This window comes from Accipiter gentilis, chromosome 25, assembly GCF_929443795.1.
Source record: "Accipiter gentilis chromosome 25, bAccGen1.1, whole genome shotgun sequence".
Classification (NCBI taxonomy): domain Eukaryota; kingdom Metazoa; phylum Chordata; class Aves; order Accipitriformes; family Accipitridae; genus Astur; species Astur gentilis.
Window position 1 is genome coordinate 12,129,107 of NC_064904.1, and position 13,480 is coordinate 12,142,586.

General features: G+C 35.4%; 1 protein-coding gene across 6 annotated transcripts in view; it reads left to right on the forward strand.

Annotated features, from left to right (window-relative positions):
- KLC1 (kinesin light chain 1) overlaps positions 1–13,480 on the forward strand; it is a 50,882-nt gene that overhangs the window by 12,430 nt on the left and 24,972 nt on the right. For all 6 annotated transcript variants that reach the window (XM_049828362.1, XM_049828364.1, XM_049828363.1 and 3 more), the window contains exons 2-6: positions 5,436–5,697; positions 8,242–8,472; positions 10,397–10,475; positions 12,444–12,669; positions 13,217–13,304. In XM_049828362.1, the coding sequence (XP_049684319.1) occupies positions 5,437–5,697; positions 8,242–8,472; positions 10,397–10,475; positions 12,444–12,669; positions 13,217–13,304 (885 nt within the window). In that variant the 5' untranslated portion in view covers position 5,436. The remainder of the gene's footprint in view (positions 1–5,435; positions 5,698–8,241; positions 8,473–10,396; positions 10,476–12,443; positions 12,670–13,216; positions 13,305–13,480) is intronic.

A 13,480-nucleotide genomic window follows, 5' to 3' on the forward strand; every position in this document is an offset into this window, starting at 1 on the left:
CCAAGTCCTTTTACAAATACCTTTCTAAGTATATGAAAGACATCCATGAGTGATTCATCCTTGCCATTTCTGACTAGTGTGTGTCACCGAGCTGCCTTGTTAAGAAAGGGGTGCAGTTAATGTAGTATTTGACATACTACTCGTGTCCCTCGGCAGACTGTTTTTCATCTCTTGCCTTTGTTGGCGATTTTCTTTTTGTGCTTGGAAGGCCTGTGATTTTTTTGAGGATTGTTTGAGAAGGCAGTTCTCCACATTGTGAAGATCAGCAGTTAAAGCAGCTCGTGGTATTTCAAGATGGTGCATTCCATGATGTAATGAGATGTGTTCTTGGTCTGAGCAGGGAATTAATGACTTGTAATTTGCAGCTAATACAAAATGAAACAAGCACATGCCAGATGTAGGACGCTGAGCCTTGCCATTTAATTAAGAAGGAACTAAGAGTGAAGTTAGGGTTAAAAGACCTGAATAGACTGATTATTGTTATGAAACAGGGAACTGATAGGTACATACTGGAGATACAAAAAGCTCAAATTAGTATATACTTTATCTTTGTGGAATTTGCTGTGCTTGTAGACGATGGGGCCTGTAGGTATGGCTTCAGCCAGTCTTGTGGTAGCTTTTACTATTAGGAAGATGGTTTATTCTTTCTTGTAGGCAGACACATTATTCCCTAATTTTCAGCTATCCTGCCTGCTATCTGTATATTCAGAGGAAAAAGTTCAGGCAGAATTTGACTTGTCACAGCAGCTTACAGACTTTGGTGGGGTTTTTTGTTTGTTTGGTTTTTTTATTGTATTTGAAATTGCATTTTAAAACAATAATGATCAGACACTAGATACATTAAAAATTTATTTTCCAAGCTTTTGGTACTTGAAACCTGACTATTAAATAATGAAAATATCAATACTGAGAGAGGGAATTCTTAGGGATACATAACAAGGAAATAAAAATAAAAAATGAGAATGGTTTTATTTACTTGTTTATTTATTTATTTGTCTTTAGGACCCATGCTAATCTTTAGTCAAGAAAAAAAAACACCTTGTGAGTTTCTTAGGAAAATGTTCTTCTTCCTTAAGTTTTCCTGCACAGAGAAGAATCATATGGTTATGTGTTTTGATTCAAGAATTCTTTGAGGTGATCTGCAGGGAAATGACACCTTTTTTTTTTTTAAGTAGCTGAGTAGGAAAATCTATTTATTTTTAAGAGATCCTTAAATATGATTTGAAGAGCTTAAGTAGCTAGCTCTGGTGTTTATGTGTCCGTAGGAGAATTTAGGCACAAATTGTGATGTCAGCATTACTAGTGCAATTGGTTTGAAAGTTTTATGAATAACAAAATACTTAAGTGGTTGTATTTTTAATTAGTTTAAGTCATTTGTATATGATGAGATTATCCTAGCAGTTATAGGACTGAAAGACAGTAGGCTTAGCTCTGTTTCCTTTATGCTTTCTTTGGTTCAGATTCTTGCTATTCTCAATACATTTCTTTGATTGGAGTTCAAGTTATAAAATTCTGCAAAAATCTCTTTAGTGGGTGTCATTGTAGGGCTTTTTATGTTGATCTGTCCAAGTTCATTAATTTTTGTGTGTTTGAGGAAAATGGCTTGATTTTTTTTTTTTTTTTTTTTTTTAAAGTGTTGGAAAGTGTTAAGTGTAGCTTAGTCTATGTTGTGGTAAATAAACCAGGAAGGTCATACTCAAGATCTACACAGGCACGTGTTTAAGGCGATACATAAATTGCTTAGGCCAGCTGGCTAGTCTATAACTCTGGCTGCATTGTGTATTTTTTTTTTTCCTCTCTTCCAAAATTTTGTTTTCCAACTAAACCTTTGTGCATCTTAATGTTTTGTTATCAATTGTACACTGAATGAAAAATTAGTGTTTGAATCTAGAATTCCTGCCCTGTAACAGGTAGAATTTGCAGTGCAGTGGAGTGTATGCAGGATAAAACTGACAGGAGCTTAAGAAGCCTTTGATTATGCCCTTTTTTTCTGTAGGGGAAAAAATAGAGGAAGAAAGAATTAACATTTTTGAAAAGTGACAATAGGCATGGTAGGTTTTGTCTCTTTTCCTCTGTATATGTGCATGTTTACTTCCTGCATACAAACTTAACTTTTTCGCTTCCTGTATGGCTTTTGCTGCCTCAGGGTATGCAAAACTAATTGTATGATTATGTATTCAGATGTGGTCTTGTTTGATGAAAGGGTAATACCCTTTTGTAAAATATATTTTTAAAAGTCATGGAAATAGCACCACACCTCCATGCTACTCTTAAAATGTATTAGATATTTATTTATTAATCTTACTCCTACAAAGGATCAGATGTGATAGCATGATAAATTACATGTTTGTTATCCTTCTGTTTTCTAAATTATTCTCCCAAGCACAATCTATAAAACTCTGAAGAACATTGTCCAAATTTTCTGTACTGTTTTATACAGAGATCATTTAAACAGATGCCCTATGAAACCGATGCAGAAGGATTAATTCCTTTCCTGTGGGAGAGATTTGTATTCTAACAATTTTCACTACAGGAGACTTGAGAATCCCTTTCCTAGGCTGCATGGACCTTCAGATCGATCTGTGTCTTGACGTAGCTCTTGACTTGACACCAGCTCCGGTTTAGTTGCCTGTACTGGTAGCTCTGAGGCAATGAAAGCTTATAGCTACATTTAGTTTAAAATGAGGCGGCCTAAAAATCTGACGCACCGGATTGAGACAGGAAGCATGCATTTGTAAAGCAGGTCTACTGCTGTCATGGGCTTAAAGAATGTTTTTGCCCCATTGGGTTTAAACTTTCTGCTGTTCCTTTCTTCAAAAGCTTCTGTGCTGGCTTAGCTTTCCTTAATTGAAACTTCAGTGTATTTAGCTAGATGTGCCTGATTCTATCTATGATCAGACAACCTTTCTTCCTTAGATTAACAAATCAGTGTCTGTTTCACACCTTAGATGTAGTTGTGCACACAGATGTGTCTTTTGGCTGGATTTTGTATGTTGGATAGGTATTTCCCAGGCTACTGTATTCTTTTTGCATGAAGGCATGACCATTGCAAGGCCTAATGTAGTTTTTGGTATTACTTTCTTGGTTTTGTGTATTCTTTTTGAAACAATGAATGGCTGTATTTATTATTTGTTATTTATTATTATTAATTAATTTATTATTATTTATTTATTATTTATCTGTATTCATCACCTAGAATTCATTTAACTTCTACTGTGGCAGTGAAAACGTGCAATTTTTTTTAAACAGCATCTGTGCATGCATTACATACATACATGCACACAGCTGCCTTCCATCTTCGGTGTAGAACGACAACAAAATACTGAAGCATGCAGAAGGAATTGCTACCCCTGTTCACATAAGACAGATAAATGATCACATACTTATTTTGAAATATTGTAGAAAAATTCCAGGTATTTAAAAATCGCATTTCTCAGAACTTCTCTAATAGAAAATGGAAGCCCCTATTTGTTAGATGTCCTCTGCTGTTTTTATTTCCTTGTGATCAAAGGTTCAGTTCTTTGCATTCAGGATGGAAATTGTTAACTGAAGGCGTGAAAGCATGCTGACAGTAGTAAGGGCTGAGTTCTATGCTGAAGTTAACATAATCCATAACAATTTCTTGCATGACTCTGCATGTCAGAAGCATTTATGTACAAATTTGGCTCACATTAAATTGCAGTTCATTTTTATACACAATTTTAGAGAGTATGTGCTTTAAAAATGTCATTTGAGCATCTGGGTAATAGTTCTCAGGTTATAAATGGGAGATGTGTAAATATCATTCTGCTCATCAGGTTCTGGTGAGTTGATTTTTTTTATTCCATGCTAGATTAGATGTTTTATACAGATGTCTATGCTCATTACGTATATTGGTGAATATGGAGTTCTTGTATTAAACTGTGGTAAAACTAAATTCACTGCTTCCCCAAATTATCTGTGTTTTCAGACAATAGATTATTACAAAATAAACCAGTGTAGAATACAGCTCTTTTGTGACAAATGGGTATGCCTTTTAGGTATCGTGTTGCAAGAGATCGTAACAGAGAGGGTTATTTGAGCGTACATAAACAGAAAGAGCAACTGGTTTGTGTTTTGGGTTTTTTTTTTTAATGTAATACAAGAGTATAAGAGCACATTCTTTGGCTTTTGTCATGAAGTGGTGCATATATGCATGTTCTTTACAGCACTCTTAATAAAGACATAAGTAATATTTTTGCTTTATTCTAAAGCTAAACTTGTTTCTGTGCAAAGTTTTAATACAGTTTAGCTAATTAATTTTAAATGTTAGTTTATCAAAGCTTCCCCAAGTGTCTTCATATAGATGTGATAATTTCTTGCTTTTGAAATTTTTTTCCTACTTTATTCTGATTTATACTACCTGGTTCACTCAGAGATATAAATATCTTAAGTATAAAGGAGCAATTCCTCAATTCTTTATTTTCATTATAGAACATTTTTCTGGTGACATTTAAAAAGGATCAAGTGATTTCTGTGTCTTCTGTTTGTATTTTTACATTGTTATACTTGTCTCTTCAGTAACAGCATGCATGATAATAAAGTTACTTGAGTTTCTAAACTTCTTTGGACCTTCATTTGCATTTGGTAGAGGTGTTTACAAATATCCAGCAATTTGCTAGCCGTAATGTAGTGTATGAGGTACTGACAAAATAGCACAGTGAAATCTTTCTTGCAAGAGTTGTGTTACACAAACCCATTTTTTTCCAGCATGAGACAGCTGTTGCAACTTCATCAAAACAGCTGCATCTAGATCTGTCGGCAATTGAATTTCTATATGTAACTGCAGAGTTAACAATAATGAATGTAAAGTAATCTTAGGGGGTAGTTGTTATTTTCAAAACGTAGTGATAACAGGTTTTGTAGCCCTTGGAAAATGGATGAAGGCAGTGTTTCCTTCTTACTGGAAAAGGATGATTTTTCTCATGATTGATTGATCAACCCTTTTAGAGGGTTGGATGGTGTTTCTTCAAATTCTTCAAGTTCTATTTTGTGGATATTTTAAAAGATAGTTGTAGATCATTAGCATCTGCAAATAGCTATGTTTACTATAGTATGTCTTTTATACACCAGCTAATTTGCTTTTGCACAAACCAGAATCCTGGACATGCAGCCCTGTTCTTCAACACTTGTTAGAAATTCTGCCATGTTGTAGTATATATTTTATTTTCTGCTGTTGTTTGGCTTATGGATTAGTGTTGATATTAAATCTGGAAATAGATACTGGAAAACTTGAAACTGTGTTCAAACCCGGGTCTTAAAACATTGTAAAAGTTGTGTAAAAATATAACTGCATTCCAAATATACATTTCAAATTCATATGTTTTAATGTCTTCTTAAAGGAAAGCTTTTCAGTGATAGAAAATTGCTTGTTTTATTTTTAATTTCAGATTAACTAGCGTACTCTTCCATTTCAGAATGTATGAAAACATGTCCACAATGGTGTATTTAAAGGAAGAGAAGTTGGAGAAGCTTACTCAAGATGAAATCATTGCCAAAACTAAGCAAGTGATTAATGGACTAGAGGCACTGAAGAATGAACACAACTCAATTTTACAGAGCTTACTAGAAACACTGAAATGTTTGAAGAAAGATGATGAAACTAATCTGGTTGAAGAAAAATCAAACATGATTCGAAAGTCACTGGAAATGCTGGAGCTTGGCCTTAGTGAAGCACAGGTAAAATTGCAGTAGAAATAAAGCATTTCAGACTTTGAGGACTTACGTTTGCCTTACTGAGTATTAGTAATGTGCTGGGACGTTTACATTGTTGTTGTATCTTAAGGAAAAAGACTACTGTAATTGAGAGGTAGATACTGTCCATCTTGCTATGTTACAGAACTAATTATGCATTCAGTATTAAAGCACTGAAGCTCATAACTGAGCTCCTCTTTACTTTGGTGATAGGCAGGTAATTGAATCTAAAAACATTTTAAAGGTTAAGAATTGAGTACAGAATCTGAACAACTTTCACTGATGTGTTAAAGAAAAGACTCTGAGCTAACTTCTGTGAACTATCTTAATTGATGAAGTTATCGTGTAAAGAAGATGAGTGAAAATATGCATGTTTAATTGGGATATCAGGACTATATTTACAGTCCAACTTTAGGGTATTTTATACTAGGTCAAAAACCTGAAATGATGTGATGTGACATAGTCATCAGTATAAAATGGCACAGTGTTTGCAAATGAGTTGCAAATGCCAATGAGTTAGCTCTATATCAATAGGCTTTATATTAGTCTATACCTGTGCTCAGTCTTCTCATCTGGATTGAGCTATTGTTGTTTGTGATCTGGAAGTTGTGTGCATTGGATCACGGTGAATTGAGGCCTGAGAGAATGAACAAATACGGGTTACCAGACATGGGAATCTAGAACCCCTGGATATTATGGTACAGACTGGCAGGCCTTAGTATATTTTACAAGTTTTGATCCCTTGTATTGGAAGAAAATACTAGAAGATACATGGAATAAAATTGCAATAGTTGAGTTACCTTTAATGGGTGTCTGTAGAAGATCTGTGAGTGAATGAGTAACTTCTGTCTCCTAACTTTGTTGTGGTATTGGGACTCCAAAAAGCTAGTTCTGATTCTTGGCTCCATCAGATTCAGTGACCTCAGTTGCAGATGTTACTGCCTTGTTTGCCCCACATGGTGTTTTGTGAGCTGTGGTGGCAAGGAGCCAAGACGTCTGCATTTATTGCCTTTGTTAGGAAACAAATTACACTTCAAACTACTACTTTCAGACCTGATAAGCCTACTCTTCCTGCATGCTTTAGGTTGCAACAGTGTAGTAATTTTCTTTATTTGCAGTATTTAAATTAAGATATGGAAATATTTTATAGACATTTTTGTGACATGGATGTAGGTCTGATGACGTGTTATTTCCATGAAAACGAAGCTGACTTTTTCTTAAGAAGTAATCAAACTTTTTTTTCAGTTAATTCTAGAGGGTAAGATTGCAAAGGATTTTAGTTTGCCATTGTGGCTTGTACCGTGTTGTTTGAATATGTTGATCCTATTATCACAACTTTCCTAAATGTACTTTCTGATGTTTCAAACAGTGGCATTTGTATAGGCCAAGAAATTAAAATTATTAACAATCTTGGATATGTAAATAGATAGGTGCTGAAGACTGGAGATTTGGACTGGTATTAGGAAATTATAACTGGAGTTTTTCTTACCTTTATAGGAAAAAGTAGTTTCTAAAGGCTTGATGTATTTTTTTGAAATCTGAAATTTCAGCTAAGGACACCAGCTGTTTCACATGAAATATGTAGTTTTAAAACACTTCAAGGTAACGTTGTTTTCAAGAAACATGAAATTGAGGAGATGAAATACTAATAACTTGGGGATGTCAAACTCATCTGAAAGAAGATTTGTATTATCACCAGTGGTCCATTCTTACAAGGGGTGCTTCCTGGGATTGCTGTCAGCTGTTTTACGTCTATCAGTGGGAAATTACATAAACAGTGAAGGGAGAATATCTCCTGTATGTAGTGTTTGGCTTCTACTTAACGAGCTCCTTTTTCATTTAACTTTGCGTAGCAAAAAAAACCCCAATCCAAGTAAACTGCTTTTATGGCTGTTCCATTTTTTGTCCTTAATGTGACTGTTCAAACACACTGAATGTCTGCACACTCAAGCTTATGATGTGTGTATATAAAGTGCTTATATAAAGTGCGTGTTCAGTTGCACATTTAGATCTCCGTAGTATCATTGTCCCTTTGAAGTAATATCGTTATGCTGAGGTGTTCATCCTTATGAACTGTAATTATGTATATGAATTATTTTCTGTCTGAAAGCTGCTAAATTAGAGCTCTGTGTTAGTTCTTAGGTTATTTTTGTGATCCTTCAAGTTCAAAGTATTACTGCTCCATTTCATGTTAGTGGAACAAAGATTTCCATTTCAGTAATCTAAACTCTAATTCAAATTTTTTATGTATTTTAAGATTGTATGTAATCTTCAGGGAATTCTAAACCAATTTGACTTCTGATAGCATCATGGAAAACAATCATTACTAAAGAGTTCCTTTAGGCTAATTCTGGCTGAACAAATGGTAAAAAAGTTTAGAGGAAAAGTGAGAACCAGATAAAGAAGAGAAATCTGAATGTTTACCAGATTTCCCAGCTGACGTAGGTTTTAAATAATAAAAGGCTTTTCTGTTAAATACAGGACTGCATTCTAGGGGAAGTATGTCATGTGACACCTTCTGCTTTTTAGGTAATGATGGCCTTGTCAAATCACTTAAATGCAGTGGAATCAGAGAAGCAGAAATTGCGTGCTCAGGTTCGCCGGCTATGCCAGGAAAATCAGTGGCTACGGGATGAACTAGCCAATACACAACAGAAATTACAGAAAAGTGAACAATCTGTGGCTCAACTGGAGGAAGAAAAGAAACATCTAGAATTCATGAATCAATTAAAAAAATATGACGATGATATTTCACCATCAGTAAGTAGCTGTATAGTAAAAAGCACCTTACGTTTACATGTCCTGTAATTTGCCTAGTTACCAAGAAATGATAGATAGAAGCTTTTTATTTATCTTTAACATAAACTTGTTATTAAAATGCTTACCTTGTACCAGTGTCACATAGTTTGCAGAAAGATTCTGAGTTCAGTTCATTCTTATTTTAAGATAGTAAATGTTCTACTGTGTGTACATAATAAAATACATATGAGGATCAAAATCCATAAATATTTAGTATCATATTAGCTTAAAAATACAGAGAACTGAACCAACCCAAAATTTCCTGTTGTAAATTCAACAGTTAAGTGGAGAATGTAAACTATTAGAGATTCTAAGTACATAGGTGACTTGGCTTATTTTGACTGCAAGAAAAATACTTACTTCTCATCTAGTGAAATCTGTGTGTAGCTGTTAGATCTTTTGAGAAGTTATAGTATGATAGGATATTATTGAATCCCCTTCCAGGACCTTCTGCCAGACATTGTGATCATCTGCATGTTTTCAGTCATGTTTAGCTAGCCCCTTGTGTTACATATTCTTAGATTCAGCGAGAGAATGGATACAATTTTAATTTACAGAAGTAATTTATCACTTAGAAAGACTTCTGAATTACTTGACCTTCTTGTTATCTTTTTATTTTGTTTCCTTAATTTAGATGGCACAGTAGAGAACGATCTCATTTTTTGTGTTCAGACCTTCTCAGCTGTGTCTTGGAAAGAACAGTTTTTCATAACCAATTATGAGTTGGTATTTGTACCCGAATACGGCCAGTGAAGCCTGTTTAGAAAAGGGGCAGGCAGAGGGAATATTGGGATTTTGATGTGCTAACGGTTGAACTGTAAGCTGCAGATGGCCTAAATAGCACCATTATTTGAAGTTTAATTGCCAAATAGGGTCAAAGTAAGCAAAGCATCTTTATAGTTTCACTAACCATATGGACAGTCTCTGTTGTTAGCCTTTGAAAATAGTCAATTGTGTATACTCAGTACGAGATTGGAATCAGCACACTTAAAGTTACAAACTTCCCATCTGACATCTAGTCCCATCAGTCTGCTGTCTTTGCAGAGCGCTCACTTTGCTACCATTGAACTTGAATGCCAGCAGCAGCAGTTGTCGTCTTCTCATCTGTAGAAAAAGGTGTTGGATGGAGAGCCAAAAAAATAGGAAATGTGTTCTGCTCCTGGGTTTTCTCCTTACTGAGATTAACATTTCTGAGAACTTCAACTATTTATATTGTGTAGACTCCACATTTAAGAAACAGGATTGAGGGATGATCTGTTTCTTTATTGTACATGATTGCGGGATTTGGAATGATCTTTGGATGTTTAAAATCAATACACACTGATGGATTGTGCAGAAATTTATATGGTTCCAGATGGAGACTGTTGGAGATGAACTTCCTTCCAAGTGTCGTAGTGGTTTGGTTTTTTTTTTGTTTCTTTTTGAACCTTACAGATCACAATTGCAAAATCTGTTATTTGTGCAGAAGTTGAGTACTCAGAAATTGAGGTCTCCTTGTTCTTCTCCCTTGCCCATCTATAACTGTTTATGGCTAAAAAAGTACAGTGGACGGTTCTGTATTCAGTAGTGCCCACTCTTCACTGGGTACTTTCATTAGGTATAATGTCTCTGTAAGAATAGCAAATGTGTTCTTCTGTGCTTAAATTGAGGCTGAAATCTAGGAGACCTGATTTCTATTCCTGGATCTTCTGAAGGTGTCCTGTATTGTTTGGGGACAGAGTATGTAAATATATTTGAACATAAGACCTTCATAAAACTTCTGTGAGAAATGTTCTTGTCAATTCCTAAGTTCTGGAAGTGGGGTTTTCCTTTAACATAGCTGATTAAAATGGACTGTCCTTTTATGCCTTAGATTTAAGTGTAACAATTTGGGCTTGTTCTATAGGAGGATAAAGATACGGATTCCACCAAAGAGCCTTTGGATGACTTATTTCCCAATGATGAAGATGACCAAGGACAAGGAAGTAAGTGGACTTCAAATTAGAATGTTAGTGTATTTCTGCAATGCACAATATAAAGTTGCTTTTTATAAAAATGAATCCATGTTTGGGGTCCTCTGGGACACAGCGGGAGTGGTGAATGCCTCTGTTAGAATAAGGAAACCAGTCATTGACATGCATTCTATACATTGATATGTACAGAACTGGGTCTAGGTTTTTAAAGAGAGTTTACTAGCTGTTGTAAAGTTCTTGGGACTGGCTTGAGTTCAAAATTCATCCCACAGTCTTTTCTGTGGGCCTTGGAATAGAAAAGGGTTGTTCCAAGTGACTGAGGCAGATTCCAAAACATTGAAGCTTTTTGATGGTCTGCCCAGGTGGTGAATTCTGTTTATGACCTTTCTGATGATCTGATTTAAAATTTTGGGGCAGGTTTCAGTATGAAGTCTTTCTCATATAATCTTTTGTCCATTGCTAAAGTTGTCTTCCATAGTTTCACTCTCATTCTAGAAGTATTGTCTTCAGGTCAGAAGGACTGATGAATATGCAGTGGAGCTTGAGATAGAGGTTTTGGTAGCGTGATTGAAAGAAGCCGTTAATAGATGAGCCTTGCTTAGTAAAACGTTGTGTTTCCTGTATGGGTGTGAAGCTAATACATGTTGTATTGATACTGTAGTGGATATGCAGTGTGCTAGTAGTATAATGGTTCTTAGTAGACAAAGGATTTCAGAAAAAAATGTCTGAAGGGTACCGCCTTTGTAATCAGTAAAGTTTTGAATTTCCTTTATGGGCACATACACAAGATACACTGCATTCTTGATAGCATGGTAATGCTATCCATAGCCAGCAATGGAAGGAAGACTTGAAGAGTTTAGAATAGGCTACTGTTGACCATGAACTCCCCCCTGAACTCATCCTTGCTTCCCTAGAGTTTTGTAGTAGAAAAGTTGAATGGCAAAGCTGTCTATACCTGCATAGTCCATGTACCTTATTTCACTTTACAAAAGACCAAGTTGACATGTCAGTAATTTCCTTGACCTTCAGGAAGAACACTGAAATGTTTCAGTGCTTTGGTAGGCAGTGATTGTGTGTGTGGACTTGGAATTGTATGATTCCGCTGACATAAAAAGGCTCTTACTTGCTGTGAGAGTGGTTTTTGCTTGATAGAAAGGAGAGAAGAAAGTCAGGCTCATGGCTGGAGCCCTTATCCTGTGTGTTGTCTAGAATTTAATGAAAATGAGTGAGGGAATTTTTTCAATCTTCCTAGAAATCTTCCAGGTGAAGAGAAAAGGGGAAGTAGATTTTTGGGGGGTGTAGGAGGGTGGGGGTTGCAACAAACAAAGGTTAGGAGCTACTGGAGAATAAGTGGCTAAGCCTGAGGGTTAGTAAGTAAAACCTAAAGGTTGACACTGGCTGTGATGACTTTTTGCCTTTTCTCTTGCAACTGTTATTTGTGGCATCCAAGGTGTTTTAATCCTTTATGTGCCAACCTAAAGTACTCCTTGGTATAGCAAACAAAGGGAAACAAAAAATAATTGTGTATTTAGAGAAGGAGAATAAATGAAAAAGGACAAATAATTTGAGCTTTTCTGCAGGTATTTGGCTTGTCTATATTTAACGTTCCTTTCCATAGAGAATGTCAATATTTGTAACTGCAAAATTATGACATAATCTTGAGAATTGTTAATTATTTGCTGAGCTGAAATAGTTTCCTACTTTCTTCATTGGTTTATTACATTTGGTCCTTTGAGCTGATAAAAGTGTAAAATAATATTAATAGAATACTGGACAGAATATGAAGAATAAAATGGTTATATTTTCACTGTTACTGTCCACGACTGCATGACTGCTGTGAAGTATGTGCTAATACTAATGCTTTGTACTGAAGAAACAAAACTCAGTGAGTCTCATTTTGTGTCATTGAGCAGTAATGTTAAGATGTTTTCGTTACAGTCATCTTTTAAACAACTTGAAATCTTGTGGATTTTTTTTCAGTTCAACAGCAGCATAGCAGTGCAGCAGCTGCTGCCCAACAAGGTGGCTATGAAATTCCAGCAAGATTAAGGACACTTCATAATCTTGTTATTCAGTATGCTTCCCAAGGTAGATATGAGGTTGCTGTACCTCTCTGTAAACAAGCTCTTGAAGATCTGGAGAAGACTTCAGGTCACGATCATCCTGATGTTGCCACTATGTTGAACATACTTGCTTTGGTGTACAGGTTTGTATACTGGCATAGATAAATATCAGTTAAATAAATAGCTAATATTTGGCTTTAACCTGTTAATGTTCAGACTAACATTTTTTGAATTCTGTTTTCCATTCCATTCATTTTCCATTCTCTGCTTTTTATTAAAACCCTCAAGAGGGTCCTGCAGTATTTATATGTCTCCCCATACTTAAACAAGTTGGCTGCATTTTTGCCTATGACTTTGTTGTGGGAGTTAAGGTGGTTTTGATACTTGGGGTGGTTTGTTTTGGTTTCGTTTGGATTTTTTTGTCTACTGAGGGGGCGTGTCTTGATTACCCACTTACAGATAACCTAGAGGTATAAATTGGCCAGCAGTGTAGAAGTAGTGCATGCTAGTCCTTAACCAGCAAACTACTTCACAGTTACAGGCTTCAGGATTTTATTTCCTGATTTCTGAATATAATCTCAATTACTCCTCTTTTGTACTAGCTTCTTTAGGCCAGTACTGAAGTCAGCTTAATTTTTATGACTTTCTTTTCTGAATCCCCAGTATTAATTATTACTCTTTAACATTTAGAGACCAGAACAAATACAAAGATGCAGCAAATCTTCTGAATGATGCCTTGGCTATCCGTGAAAAGACTTTGGGCAAAGATCATCCAGCGGTTTGTATACATGCAATATCATATTTTTAGTTGTGTTTTTCACTGAATTTTTTTCAACTCATTCTAATATTAAACTCAACAGGAAAGTTTTTAAGACCTGGCTTATCTCTAAACAGTACAGGTAGGAGGCCACAATGCAACATTCTTCATTTTCTCTTAAATATTTAACATACCTT